Source organism: Oncorhynchus keta, chromosome 20 (genome assembly GCF_023373465.1).
Source record: "Oncorhynchus keta strain PuntledgeMale-10-30-2019 chromosome 20, Oket_V2, whole genome shotgun sequence".
Lineage (NCBI taxonomy): Eukaryota > Metazoa > Chordata > Actinopteri > Salmoniformes > Salmonidae > Oncorhynchus > Oncorhynchus keta.
The window spans coordinates 13,740,490-13,755,875 of record NC_068440.1 but is presented as its reverse complement, the minus strand read 5'-3'; the positions used below and the strand labels follow the sequence as shown (position 1 = coordinate 13,755,875).

General features: G+C 40.9%; 1 protein-coding gene across 11 annotated transcripts in view; it reads right to left on the bottom strand.

Annotated features, from left to right (window-relative positions):
- Nucleotides 1–15,386, bottom strand: part of LOC118399439 (tropomyosin alpha-3 chain) — a 35,332-nt gene that overhangs the window by 11,042 nt on the left and 8,904 nt on the right. Inside the window, exons 1-10 of one of the 11 annotated variants that reach the window (XM_035795524.2) lie at nucleotides 13,602–13,763; nucleotides 13,028–13,247; nucleotides 11,051–11,184; nucleotides 9,642–9,759; nucleotides 9,132–9,202; nucleotides 3,798–3,873; nucleotides 2,404–2,466; nucleotides 1,560–1,629; nucleotides 1,278–1,356; nucleotides 391–793 (exon numbers count right to left, since the gene is read on the bottom strand). In XM_035795524.2, coding sequence (XP_035651417.1) covers nucleotides 790–793; nucleotides 1,278–1,356; nucleotides 1,560–1,629; nucleotides 2,404–2,466; nucleotides 3,798–3,873; nucleotides 9,132–9,202; nucleotides 9,642–9,759; nucleotides 11,051–11,184; nucleotides 13,028–13,159 — 747 coding nt within the window. In that variant the 5' untranslated portion in view covers nucleotides 13,160–13,247; nucleotides 13,602–13,763 and the 3' untranslated portion in view covers nucleotides 391–789. Of the gene's footprint in view, nucleotides 1–390; nucleotides 794–1,277; nucleotides 1,357–1,559; nucleotides 1,630–2,403; nucleotides 2,467–3,797; nucleotides 3,874–7,614; nucleotides 7,691–9,131; nucleotides 9,203–9,641; nucleotides 9,760–11,050; nucleotides 11,185–13,027; nucleotides 13,764–15,386 lie in introns of those variants that run through there. The other 10 variants (XM_035795525.2, XM_035795523.2, XM_035795521.2 and 7 more) reach the window with 10 other exon arrangements.

Below are 15,386 nucleotides of genomic sequence, written 5' to 3'. Positions count from 1 at the left end.
CTCTGTATTGTAAATTGCACCCTTGTGACACATCTCCTTGTACAAGTGAACAAAACCTATCCATTACTTGACCTCTTGTTTGAATGAACTTGTTGAGAGTGCCACGAGATGAGTAAATGACCAAAATACAGATGGCACATGTTTAATGAAGTCTTCTGCTTTTCCCTTAAAGTATGTTCTTAATTCTAGTGCTAGCATGATGCTAAACACAAACGCGGAGGCGCCATCACCTCTGCTCATTAAATCAAATAGAATGTACAATTTCTAACAAAGCTATTTGTGGAAAAACAATGTGCACATGGTAAGAGAACCAGAAATAATTGTGTTTGTTGTCACTTTGAAGCTACCCTAGCCAGATCAGGCCAAAAGAGAATAAAGTAGTCGGACAGGTTATTCCTCCTCCAGTTGTTAAATGTTTATCGAGAATCACATGTACAGAGTGTAGACAAAGTACAGAACAGTGTGAAGGCAAGATGGAGAAAAGAGGAAATAGCAATACAACAAGTACAGTGCATACAGTGAGCCAAAGATACAATGACTGTTGCCCAAAAGGAGGGGAAAGAGGTGAGGGGATGGAGGGATAAATGAGGGTCACAAAGAGTAATGAGAGAGTAAGTGGGGCTAAAGAAACAGGACAATAGAGTGAAAAGCACAAAAAGGGAACAGATTTAACAACATGAGGAATGAGTGAATATTGACAGAAGAGGGAGAGCGAGAACTGCACACCCGAGATGGATGTTCAGGAGGACTGAGACAACATTCTTGAAACCACAATGTGAGAGCTTCCCGTTATCTGAAAACAGAGGGGTTGAGAAACCGTGACTACAGATTCTGAGAATCATTACATTGTTACGATTAGTAGCCATTGGGTATCACAGACTATTCTTGTGGACGTTTAGTGTATTGTTGATACGTAAAATTGCAAGCATTCAGTTATTCGGCTATTAGACTTCATGAACCACCCTTTAATGTCACACCACTCACATCACACAGTTATTAGGTCACAAAAATACATTTTAGTATAAATAGTCCTGGTTGACAGGTTTTGTAGCATTTACTCAAGCTTTGCTTTTTGCATGATGTAGTTTGTCACGGTCTGCCAGTGCTTTAAAAATTTGAACAAATGAAATGCAATGTTAGGTGACGTGGTAGAGCCAGGTGTTTTTCCTGGACACCTGGCTTCAGTGAAGGGGAATATTAGGGTTGCAGTCAAACTCCCCCCCCCCAGTCCCTGCACGACAACCACACACACACACACACAGTAGGCCTGTATTTACATGGAAGTCATGTCATTGAGGGCGTGGTCCAACTCCTCACTAATGGCCTTGTACTTCAGTTTCTGTGCGTATAGCTCATCTGTTCAGAGAGGCCAAAGAGTGAAGGGATACAATTTTTTTTTTAAGAATAGGAAGGTGTATAAAGAAAGGAGAGGGAAAGAAATAGCAGCCAAAGAGAAAGTGATGATGTATGCTAATAGCATGATTAAGCCAGAACAGGACTTCTCCTGTAGACAGTGCAGTGGGAAATACAGGAGTTAAGGCAAAGTGGCTGGATCCTACCTTCCAGATCATCGATGGTCTTTTCCAGCTTGGCCACAGACCTCTCTGCAAACTCAGCACGAGTCTCAGCCTAAGAGAAGTCAAAAACAAAGCCTTCAATCAAGATACTAGACAACCTAGACTAAAGGTTAATTTGGGACTACAAAAGCAACCGAACCAAAACTATCACTTTCTGAAGGAAAAAAAAGTGGACCAAACAAATGCAATGCACAAGACAAACTACAAAACGAGACATCCAGACAAATAACAGATCAGAAACTAAAAACACCCACCTATGAGCCATTAACTAGTATCAAAGAAATCTCCTTGAGGAATTGAACATAAATATTCTTTCCCCACCCCGCCCATTCATCGCCCCGAAACGCCAAGCTAGATACTATAAGGGGACGTCATAGACGACGCTTGAACTTAGACTTCCCTGAATTTTGCTTGAGAGTGTTAACCATGTGCAATTATATCTACCAAATTGAGGCTTTTTTACCATTCTCTACATCAGAGTTCCCCAACTGGTGACCCGAGGGCCAAGATTTTATTTTAATGCTGGACATAAGACTAAAAACCCTAGCAAATCAGTGCCAAGCTATTTCTATTTTTGAAATATGTTCCAAACTATTCCCACGTATAGAGATACTGTATGTGATCGTATACAAACGTAAGCAAGGATCGAAATTATTGTTTTAGTCAGGATTTATATCCGTTTGGGCTTCTTTGCAGTCAATTTGCAGTCTACAAATTTGTAACATGTCCGGCCCCCTGACCATTCACTCCAAAAACAATTAGCATAATAATATCAGCCCGCGTGTGAATCTAGTGATGATACCTGCTCTACAGGTTATCCACTTACCTCTTTGAGCTTGTCAGTCAGGATCTTAATCTCTTCCTCATACTTGTCCTCCTTCTGGGAGTACTGTAATAGAAGATAGGATTGTCAGTTTAAAGTGCATGTAGAGCACACAGACTCAAACATAACACATCACCCCAATCTCATGTCAAAGACCAGTTTATCGATGCTGCAATAGGATTCTTAACATGCCATTATTATGCATGTGAATTTAGTTCAATAATTAGACAAATATCAATGACAACCCATGTGACTTGCTTGCTGAGACTGCAATTCCCAGTTGGACTGCAGTGTCTCGATTGCCCAATCACTGATAGCAAAATGAAATGTACCCAAATAAAATGGATTAGGCAACAAAAAACCTGCGTAATACATTAAATTGAAGCATTTCCATGCAAAACATTTATTTTGCCAAAGTTCTGAATATTTTCCCCCATTGGACAGGCCACCGGTAAAACATAACGGAGGAATACCAGAACAATACAGTCCATAAAAGATGGAAGTAGAATACCACTTATTTAACCTTTATTCCACTGAAACAGCTTTACTTGTAGGGATGTTTACTGTACATCTGCTTATGCAAGAATGTAGAGGGAACAATCATAAACCTGGGTTGTATTCATTAAGTCAATGGAAAACCTTCTTCAAAGGTTTTGCAACCAAAAACAAGTCCCAGTAGTCTCGTTTCAGTATTTTCTTCTGGTTAGTGCCTAATGAACACAGACCTGGAAGAAGTGTGCATTTGCATTCCACTGCTGGGTCATTGGAAGATAACAATTACAAAGGGGGTGAAAAGGAACCATTCATTATGGCCCCATTGCCTCTTCGACATAAGAGTAACATGACATTTTATCTATATGTTATATTAGACCAAAGCCTAAACTTAGTATGGGGGTGCTTGTCCATGCAGGCCTTTGGTCCAATCAGAAATATAGAGATTAAATTAACTCCATGCAAGTGTGACCTTTCTAGAAATTATAAACATAGGCTGTAAAGGGCACTGATGACAAGAATGGATGTCTTGAAGGGGCAGGGGGTATTCAAGCCTAGAATGGAGGTAAATGCCAAAGAGCAATTAACTACACAGACCAATTAACCCAAGGGTAACTGCCTGGGCTATATGGATAGGTAGTACACACCACCAATGTTGTTCAAGGCAGAGTCAATACAGAACCTTTGGTGTAGGGTGAATACAGCAGCTGCACTCAAATGCTGCTCACACAGATGCATTATTATCTATCAACTGCAACATGTGCAAAGACATTTGTCAACACATTACTTACTAAATTTGTTTGCTCAGATAGTCACAAAAAAACATGCCCACACACAGGTAACATGCTGGTGTAATTTGAGGTTCACACAACCAGGTAAAATGCCAACACACACACACACACTACCTTCTCCGCCTGGGCCTCCAGGGACTTAAGGTTATTGGTGACGTTTTTCAGCTCCTCCTCCAGTTCAGCACATTTACTGGATTTGAGGAGAGGTCACCATTGAGTTTGTTTCAAGAGAACAAGGAGAGATGGCAGAGGGTAACGAGGGCAGTGTAAAAAGGAGGGAAAGAAAGAGCAGCAGTGTGAAAACATCGTCAATATGGTTTAAGATATTTGATGGCGAGAGATGACAGAAATAGAGTTGGCGGTGTGGCACAGATACAGTAGTTAGGGAACATGAAGAATGAGTGCCCTTTGACAGAAACGGCAGAGAAAAGGCACGAGGCTAACCACAGACCGCGGCGGTCACAGACCCTTGACACTACCATATCTCCATATTAAAGTGAGCCCACATGTCACAACAGGAAATCAGTTTAAGCAACATCCCTAACGAAAGATAAGCTATATGAGTAATGTTCAGTCATTAGAATGGCATGCTTTAGGCTGGAGATGTCCTTATGAGGGCATTAAAAAAAAGTGAGTAGTGCATGCTCGAGTTCTCATGAGTCAAATTCTGAGTTGTGTTCAGTAGGGCACACCTTAGCAAAACGTTCTGCAACAGAAAACTAAAGTGTGTTACTGGATGAGTCGAGAAGGCATCTCCCATTTCACCCAGTTTCAATCCTACTAAACATGAAACTGAACTCTCCCATAGACTTTAGAGCTGTAGGATGTCACTTAATACACACTGGATTTCATGCAAACAGGTTAAGAGAAGAGAAGGGAAGGGAAAGGGAGGCAAGGTAGAGACTGACAAGGTAAGGAAAGAGAAGGCTGAAGTTGGCAAGTCCTGGAGTCATCCAAAGGGGACCACCCGTTTGTCCGGAGGCCACAAGTCCGATTACTTCTTTCTCCTTACACAGGAAACACTTTCCCCGTCCACTTATTGAGATAAATAGTTCCAATACTATCCATAAATCTCAAGCCTGATGTTCTACCAATGGTAGGTTACACTAAAGCACATTATTCAGTTGAGCATAAACACACACAGTCTCAACACATATTCACAGTAGAGGTCGACCGATTAGGATTTTAACGCCGATACCGATTATTGGAGGACCAAATAAGGTTAATACCCATTAATCGGCCTATTTTAATTTATTTATAATAACGACAATTACAACAATACTGAATGAACACTTATTTTAACTTAATATAATACATCGATAAAAATCAATTAAGCCTCAAATAATTTTTTAAAAATAATGCACAAAAAAAGTGTCGGAGAAGTAAAAGTGCAATATGTGCCACGTAAAAAAGCTAACCTTTAAGTTCCTTGCTCAGAACATGAGAACATACGAAAGCTGGTAGTTCCTTTTAACATGAGACGTCAATATTCCAAGGTAAGAGGTTTTAGGTTTTGCTCACATTGTATAGACTTGTTTATACTGTATTATTGACTGTATGTTTGTTTTACTCCATGTGTAACTCTGTCGTTGTATCTGTCGAACTGCTTTGCTTTATCTTGGCCAGGTCGCAATTGTAAATGAGAACTTGTTCTCAACTTGCCTACCTGGTTAAATAAAGGTGAAATAAAAATTTCAAAAAGGTTGTAGTTAATAGTATTTATAGGACTATTTCTCTATACCATTTGTATTTCATATACCTTTGACTATTGGATGTTCTTATAGGCACTTCAGTATTGCCAGTGTAACAGTATAGCTTCCGTCCCTCTCCTCGCCCCTACCTGGGCTCGAACCAGGAACACGTCGACAACAGCCACCCTCGAAGCATCGTTACCCATCACTCCACAAAAGCCGCGGCCCTTGCAGAGCAAGGGGTACAACTACTCAGAGCGAGTGACGTTTGAAACACTATTAGCGCGCACCCCGCTAACTAGCTAGCCATTTCACATTGGTTACACCAGCCTAATCTCGGGAGTTGATAGGCTTGAAGTCATAAACAGCGCAATGCTTGAAGCATTGCAAAGAGCTGGCAAATGCACTAAAGTGCTGTTTGAATGAATGCTTACGAGCCTGCTGCTGCCTACCATCGCTCAGTCAGACTGCTCTATCAAATCATACTTAATTATAACATAACACAGAAATATGAGCAATAGGTCATTAATATGGTTGAATCTGGAAACTATCATTTCGAAAAAACAAAACATGAATTATTATTATTATTTATTTTAGCTAAATATGCAGGTTTAAAAATATATACTTGTGTATTGATGTTTAGGTAGTCGTGCAACGATTGTGCTTTTTTCGCAAATGCGCTTTTGTTAAATCATCCCCCGTTTGGCGAAGTCAGCTGTCTTTGTTAGGAAGAAATGGTCTTCACACAGTTTGCAACGAGGCAGGCGGCCCAAGCTGCTGCATACACCCCGACTCTGTTGCAAGAGAAGTGACACAATTTACCGAGTTAAAAGAAATTCATGTTAGCAGGCAATAACTAAATATGCAGGTTTAAAAATATATACTTGTGTATTGATTTTAAGAAAGACATTGATGTTTATGGTTATGTACACGTTGGAGCAACGACAGTCCTTTTCCCGCGAAAGCGCACCACATTGATTATATGCAACGCAGTACACGCTAGATATAGTAATATCAACCATGTGTAGTTAACAGGTGATTATGATTGTTTTTTATAAGTTTAATGCTAACTAGCAACTTACCTTGGCTTCTTAATGCATTCGCATAACAGGCAGGCTCCTCGTGGAGTGCAATGAGAAGCAGGTGGTGAGCATGTTGGACTAATTAACTGTAAGGTTGCAAGATTGTCAGCTAGGGGATTCAAGGTAAATGTCTGTCATTCTGCCCCTGAACAAGGCAGTTAAACCACCGTTCCTAGGCCATCATTGAAACTAAGAATGTGTTCTTAACTGACTTTTATAGTTAAATAAAGGTGTAAAAATAAAAAATAAAATAAAAACTGTCCAAACATACATCTGATTGTTATGAAAACTTGAAATCGGCTCAAATTAATCGGCCATTCCGATTAATCGGTCGATCTCTAATACACAGTAGGGTGTCCAATCAAAAAATAATATTTTGACCAATGGGTCAATTTATGTTAATAAATTTGAGTTTTTACCCTAGTGGGATGGCCAGAATTACGGTGACTAAATAAACAGAGGCCAGAGGGGGGAAAACAAGAACAAAAATAAGGACAACAGCATTGCATCAGCTAGGCTGGATTCTGTGTAAGAAGTAGCCTACTGGCTACCTTTGCCATTGAGCTTGTCATCCTTCTCAAGTCCACAGGACAAAAAAAAACAGGTAAGATGGATAGAGTGAGACATGACATGTATTATTTTATATTTTAGTTTTCGCTTTTCATAAATTCCTGTTCTTTTTAGAAGATTCCACAAAAAACAAGCATACCTCTGAAATGTCAAAGGAGCACTGAGTGTATACCAAGCTTTATATTTTCAAAGATTAGTGCATTTAATTCAGCCCGTGTCAGTTTTGCTTATTGTGACCTGCAGAAACAACTTTGAAGACGACCACAAAATGTAGAATACTCAAAAGTTATGAGAAACCTGCACGCCATTTCAACAGAGCTCGGTGCTTATTATCAGATGTATTAGGTTAAGAAATCTGACTTATCGGAGAAAGACCACACTGAATGATTCAGAACATGAATAATCATAGTTGTCTCTAAAATGTATTTTAAAACATAAGGCAGTGAAGTTACCACCAAAGCGTGTTTCCACCCACTCAGCCCAGAGTGGGTGGACACCCTACACCCTCCTTTTTAGCTTACACACACTGAAGTATAGGCATGTGTACCATATATATTCACACCAGACACACACAAGCGCACTCTCTACCTGGTCTTCAGAGGCCTGCAGGGACTTCAGAGATTGGTCGAAACCCCTCAGCTCCTCCTCCAGGGCCCTGGCTTTGCTGTTAGTGCAGGGAGGGGGCGGAATCACGCATAAACATGCGGAACATGGAGGGGGTCATGCGTGGAATTTAGGTCGGAACCCCAGAAACATGCACAGAGACAGAGGGAGGTCAATTTCTCATTAGGATACAGAACCATTGTTATGCAAACACTTATTTATTCTCATGGCTGTGGGAACAGTGAGGATAGGGCCAGTTTGGGATGATACCGGGAGTGGGAAAGGTATAATGCAGAACCGGATCAAACGCATTCAAAAAACTTGAGCTGTGCTTGATTTCGTTGGTCTGATAAAATGAAACCAATATAATAGTCCCAAAAGTGCAAACTAAGCAGTATTTTTTATTTTGTCTTCAAGCAGCCATGGCAGGGTTCAAGCTATGGACCCACAGCTCCACCATCAGGACAAATAGGACAGATGGCAATACGATTTGCAACATCTGTACTCCTTAACATGCTTAATTAACATATCAGAACTCAACATAAAACAGATCATGCACTATGCTTTTGATGCATCTTGGACAATTTGTAATAATGTTGACTACTTCAAAATGTCTTCTCCAGAATCGCTGGCACCAAATTTGGTATATAGCATCTTTGGACGCAAATCTTCAAAACGCTACGTTTTCCAAGACTCTCGCTCAAACATGGCCGCTATAAGCCAATAAGCTTGCATGAATGTTCTTTCCTGTCCCAGTGCCGCCATGCGGCCAAAGATAACCATCCTCTGCAGGTTAGCTAGACTCAAATCCCTGAGCATGTGCCAAATTTCATCAGATCAAGAGTTATAAGTGTGACCGATTTGAAAATGCTTGCATATGTTGAGTATTGACAGTGTTATGAACGTGTGTCAAGTTGTTACAATACAAATAATCACATCTGCGTTACAATATGCATTTATGTGCCAGGTCAAGCCCACTTGAATGTTTATTGGTCAGTATGTTTGAGATGCTACCCACACTAGCGCAAACGGGGTGAGGGGCGTGACCTTTAAAAATGTTCATCTTCCATAACTTGTTATAGCGCCACAATGTGGCCAATTGGCATGGCACTGCATGACATTGTGTGGTCCAGCTTTGCCGCTTGAACCTCTAACAATGCATTAGACTCTGGCCTGGTATAATAATGATGGAGACGAGGAATTGTTTAAATATAGTTCACAAAAATAATCTACGTGAAAATTCACAATGCATGTCTGCATTCTGCATGAGTAGTAGGTGTGTGACAACAGTATGTTTAGGACAACAGAGCTACAATGCAGTACATGTTAGATAGTATTCTGTGTAGGTGTGTACATTCCTTAGAGGGAAAAGGTCAGTATATCCAAATCATTTGACAGAATAATCTTTGACAGTGTTGAGCAGGTGTTAACATACCACCAGCGTAGTTATGCGTATATGTGTGTGTGTTACTATTGTGCAGTTCAATCATGTGGCAACTCACGCCTCAGCAAGCTCTGCCCTTTCCTCTGTGCGCTCGTGATCCCCCTCGATGATCAGCAGTTTACGAGCCACCTGTAGACACACGCACAGGATTATTTAGTGCCAGTTGCAGACGGAAACAATTGCTCTCAAGATTGGCGCAGATGGTGTACAGGTGATGTATGTGTGGGGAGAGACGCCCATTTTGGATATAAATTATGTACATGTCGGCCAAAACTGTACTAGTGAGCTTACAGCCTCGCGTGAGAGGAAAGGTATGTGATAACCTCATTCACTTTGTGTCTCGATGAGGACATTACTCTGTGTGTGTGTGTGTGTGTGTGTGTGTGCTTATGAGGTAGTACTGAAGCAGCATGGCGTGTGTGTACATGATCGTACCAATTTTAACACACGTATTGTATTACCTAACATTACCTTCTCCCAGAAATGTTGCGCAACTATCCAAGGCTAGTTCAGGCACAGCAGGCAGTTCTGTTCATTCTGAGAACTCTGCCGTGTGTGATATCCTTACCTCCTCGTATTTGCGATCGGCCTCCTCAGCAATGTGCTTGGCCTCTTTCAGCTGGATCTCCTGTAGCTCCATCTTTTCCTCATCCTTCAGGGCTCGGTTCTCAATCACCTTCATGCCCCTGGAACCAACACAGGCACACATTAAACGTATTGTATCGTGTAGAGATTTGTTTGGCCTATCCTAACTTAAGAGGCTACCATTTTGTGGTAATAGGCCAATACTGGATATTAGACTTTGGATATTTGTCAAACTAAACACACTCTTAATATTTACACTGTCAGCAGCATGTGACACTACATTTCACAGTCTGGGAGGGACAACAGAGGGAGAAACTCAAGTGCGTCAAAGAAAACGCATCCAATCAATTAACATTATTGGCTGGGCCAATAATGACTCATGTGGAGAGAGACAGACAATCGTCAAAGATACTGGTAACTAACCTAAGATTAATCATCTGCGTCATTTACAATGGGAGCAAATGAAGTACAACGGGCAGAACAAGCAAGGTGGGAAGAGCCAAGCAAGAGCTAGTGAAATCCTATTTGCGCATTTAAGCAAGTATTCACATATTTCTGTTGGGGAATAGTCTGAAGTGCATGTGTGCAATAACTCAATTCACCCTTGCACTCCTAAACTTAAAAATATATATATTTTTTGTATACTTTGTTCAATCTGTTCGTAACATATTTTAGTTTCAGGTACAGAAAACAATATTTCATCAACAAAACAATTGTTGGCGAAGTTTCATGTAGCGCCATATTCCCCCACTTCCCGCCACTGGACTTCTTATCACCATATTTGAAGGCAAGTTTTAAACAGATTTACACCCCTGTGATGTGTCTGGGTTTCCCCTTTTGTCTGTGCCATCGTTGCTATGTGCTTTCACTTCCTGACCAACAACGATGATAAACTGACAAGGTAAAGACCATAACGACCAAGGCCAAGACCCCTTTTCTCAATATGTTGTCTTACTTCACAGAGCCAATGTTGAAAAGTTACACTTCATTGCAGCATAGGGCCTTTTATTACACTAATAAATAATTTAGTGGGTGCTTATACTTGTCCTATTTCACACATTCACAAGTGTATGTAAATGAATGCAGACGACACTTACGTAAGCCATTCCCAACAGTTGACCAGGTTATGTTAGAGATACAAATCGGACTTTGTTGCCTTAGAGAAAGCCCTGGTTGTACATAATGTGGGCAATACTAAATACATGTTGTAGCATGCTAGCAGACAAGACTTCCAGTAATTGCGCTAGCACTAACTTTCTTCATACTGGACATAGACATAAAATGGTATCCACGAGTTAACCTGACTCTGGAGAAGTATCCCTTTAAACGGTGGTGTTTGGAGCATTAGTGTGTGGGCCTCTTTTCCCTTTTTTGTGAATGTGTCCCACTGACCTCTCACTTTCGTCCGCAGCCTTCTCTGCCTCCTCCAGTTTCTGCAGAGCAGTGGCCAGTCGCTCCTGGGCCCTGTCCAACTCCTCCTCAACCAGCTGGATACGCCGGTTCAGGGAAGCAACCTCAGCCTCAGCCTGTATCGGGGGGGGGGTTGCTCCAAATGTCAGTATACTGCCCAAATTTAAATGGAATTTACCCCTACCCTGCTTAGAACATTTACATTTACATTTAAGTCATTTAGCAGAACATACAGTACAGAATTGTTTGTATATGCCGTCATATAGGACTTATATAGTGTTTTTTCTAGTGGTCAAAGCACTTAACATGGCATCATATCACACCTCGTCCACCGATACGAGGCTAGACAATGTTCCAGTCAGATGGCCATTCTTTCACTTTGATTTTCTCAACACAGCCATCCAGTACACAGTTCATGTTCAGTGTAGCACAACATTTCAACCATACAATATCTGTTACCTTGTATTCTCCAATGAAAATATATTGTGGGGGAAAGACAATCTGCATAAATGTTATCCTACCAATTTCTTGTTAGTGTTCATGGTTAACCTTCATTTAATAGAGGTCACTAGACTGGCTATAACAATTTGCTCGTGTACCCAGGTATACAGACAGATGACAGAAGAAGAGATGGCCCTAGATGGACAGATGAGAAAGAGGGGAGAGACATTGACACGCATTAAAGACTAGCCATATCAAGCTAAAGGCCTCTACTCTTTAGCTGTACGCCTACCATGCTTTCTGTCTAATGCGAGGTGGTGAAATGCATGGGGTCACAATTTCCTTCTCAATGGTCCAGACGAACTTTCATTGCAATCAGAGTTTAATTAGTGCTGAAATTCTGGTTTATTTTAGCTTTTTTTTTTTTTATAACTAATTGACCAACATAAGGTCAATTATTTTAATTGCATTTAGTTAGTTTTTCCCCCGTGAGCTCAACACAACTTCTCTATCAAGCATGAACTGTGGAACATTGTAGGAAGGTGTAGTTAACAGGCCATTCGTTGAACCGGGCAATGGCCCATCACGTCATCGGGCCAACGCGTGGCAGGAGCAGCCCATCTCAAATCAAACAGTAACGTTGACGTCAAATGGGCAGCACGGTGCATCTATTGTCCACAAAGTAAATATTTGAAATTTCTAACTAGTTTTCACTGGGAAGGCAGGTAAAACGTTATGAAAGGCAATTACTTTTGCATGTGGAAAACAGAATCCAACTCATTCCTACAAGTGCTTAATAAATACATCACTTTCGTTTTGAACAAACTTTGCCATCGGCAAAAACGGGGACTTTGCTCACATCCAGAAGGCAAACTGATTCCAAAACGAATGCAATAAACACTAGCCCGGTTCACCCTGGGAATTAAATCAAATCCCATCCGTGTCTTTCTGTTAAAGTACCTGTCCGGTGAAAATCTCACTTAAATGTTCATATTCCGTACCTCACAACCAAATAACGTTGTTGGCTATAATCGTGGCCAACGCATAAATAGGAGAAAAATGTAAAAACTCTCTACCTCGGACTTTTATCAGTCACGTTTTTGTAACCGTCACGGAGACCACTTGCAAACACATTTTGGTTTTTAAAAGGCAAAATACGTGTATTATATTTAAATAAATTAGGAAATAAAAGTAATATGGTTTATACATCTTTGTCTAGCATTTAGTCCCCCCCCCCCCATCCCTGGCTGGGTAAAGTAACAGAAGAATGTTGGTTACAACTGTCCGTCCTAACCTGCTACAAAGAGTAACTTCCGGTCGTACCTATATCGAATTGGCAAATCCCAATTCTTGTAGGGCGGAGGTGTAAATGCATGAATCACGACCCAGTGGTAGGCTACATTGTGTCTTTTTAAAGTGCACCATCAACGCACTTCGTACATCGAAACAATGTAGACCTATCGACGTGCACATCTTGTCGAAATGCCTAAACGAATGTTGATTCCTGAATATCCTTACCTGTTCTCTTGATGTTTTGTCCACCTCGACCTGTCTCTGAAGAATTTCTGCTCTTTCTTCGGCTTCATCTGCCTGTTGCTGTAAAACTTTAATCTTTCGCTTAACCGCGTCGATGCTGTTGTTTCCAGACATTGTCTTGTTTGCGAGCGTAGGCTAAGCCTAGTTAGATTTTTCCTTCTCTAAAACGTTTCTTAGAACTTCGACTTCAGCTGGAGTTGTCCTGAAATGAAGAAAAAAAAGCAGCAACGCCCCACCAAGACGGGAAAACGTTGTTTGTAGTAGATTAGTGGCGTGAAAATACGTTATTCCTCCTAACAGCAGACTCAATAACGCACTAAAATTTGACAGTTCTAACCTACTTTAGTAAAATGTTTTAAAATTAGCCTAACCCTGTGTTAGATGGTTTAGATAGTTATCCTGCTGCTACAAATCAGCTAAAATGTTTTTTCTACAGACGTGGCAAGTAGCAAACCTAATTCATTGGCTTCCGCTTTCGAAAATGGGGGGGGGGGGGTTCTTTCAATTGCGCGCGGTTCTAATTTAAACTCATTCAAACAAACGAATTAAAAATTGCCTTGACAAGAGATGTGCTGTGCTGTGCGGTCCAGTCTCTCCCTCCCCTGTCTCCAAATCACTATGCCGGCTCGGTTCCCCTTCTCTTTCCTTTTCAACCCACTTCCGGCTTGCGCCACACCCAGTCGAGTGTAGACAATTGACTGGAATGCTGATCCAGAGTCTGCCCCTAGAACTAGTTGGTCCCAAGACGAAAAGCAAAAATGATCCCCTGTCAGCGCATTGAGCACGATGTCTCTTCGACAGGAAGGCACTCCTTGTTTTTCGTGTCCTGATCAGGTAAAGTGACGTACAATTTATAAAATCACTCGCATTCCAAGCCACTCCCGGGGTAGCATTTGAGAAAGTCCATATATGGGGGTATATTTGGGAAACTTCAGCTTTTATTAACAGAAACCAACCTAGGCTGCAGGTAGTGTGCGTGTATGATCCCCCCAGTATTTTATCTAAATTGATTAGGTTATTTATTTGTGTCTGTTCGTGTATGGTGTGAACGTTTGACATAGCCACCATTCTGTCTGCGAGCTGATATGTCACACTGTATCTATACCCTGTCTAGAGTCTAATACAAGTGGAATGCAATTTTCAGCTGCATGAGAATGTAATCACTAAATCACGATGTAGTAAACATTTGTGTAAACGTTGTACGTGTGTGTGTTCCTTCTATCTACAGGCTATTTGGTATTGTGTGTCTACTTGTTCATCGTGTGTGACTACAGTATGGGCTTGGTATGTGTACATTTTTTGCTTGTCATCACATCGTACCTGAAGCCTGTTCCAAAGCCCTCCAGACACAGAATATGACGGTTTCTTAATTCCTTCATGTTTCACAACTGGAGGATGCCGAGACATGCACCAGAACACACACACACACACACATCAAGTCACTACTTGTGAACCATTTATGTGAATTCAGTGTGATATAAAACAATAACATTAGTTGTGTCTTGTAATATGTTGGTTTAACGATGCGTTAAAATACAATATTGTTTTTCTATTAAAATATTGGTTACATTTTTTTGCCACACCTAGCCAAGCCTGTGCAGCAGGCCTAGATATTTAAATTATGCCCGAAATAATCTTTCCTTGTGAGATGAAATAAGTATTTCGAATTAAATTGAACTTTCGTTTCAATGAATAACCCCATCTGTGGAGGCGACTATGTTTCAAACAGGCCTTGAGATGCAGAGTACTGAGAAATCCTGCTGTAGTCATCATTTCCTGGCCCTCCCTTCCTCTCTCAATCCACCGTCAATACCAGGATTGTGTTTATTAGGTCACACCTGAAAACATATTGCAACAGAAAAAGAAAATAAGCGTTTCTTATTGGTCAAATCCAGGTAGTCCCCTCCTTGATTTCTTCCGTTTGGTGCCTAACTAACGTGTGTTGTTCGAAACGCGAATGGTTTCAGTAAATGGCTTGATTGTCCACTTCCAGTTGTTACCGCCAAGTGTCGCTCCAGACAACGTTTGGCACTGTGAGCCAACTATAGACGTTGAGTTTCTGTCGCTGTCCATTGATTCTGCATTGCTATGCCCAGATTCTCAATTTATAATTGTATAAATAGGTCAAATTAGACGTTAGACGTACGTTTGTTATTAACTATAAGTCTATTGAAAAATTATACAAATTTGGCAACATCTTGGCTATTTCAGGATTTTATTTAATGACTGAAATTAAGATATAGAATGTATATGATGTGAAGAATGATGTGCTTTGGCCGAAAAAGGGCAAAAAAATGTGTGCCAAACACAGTTTGACTGCAATATTGTGGCAAATCACTGG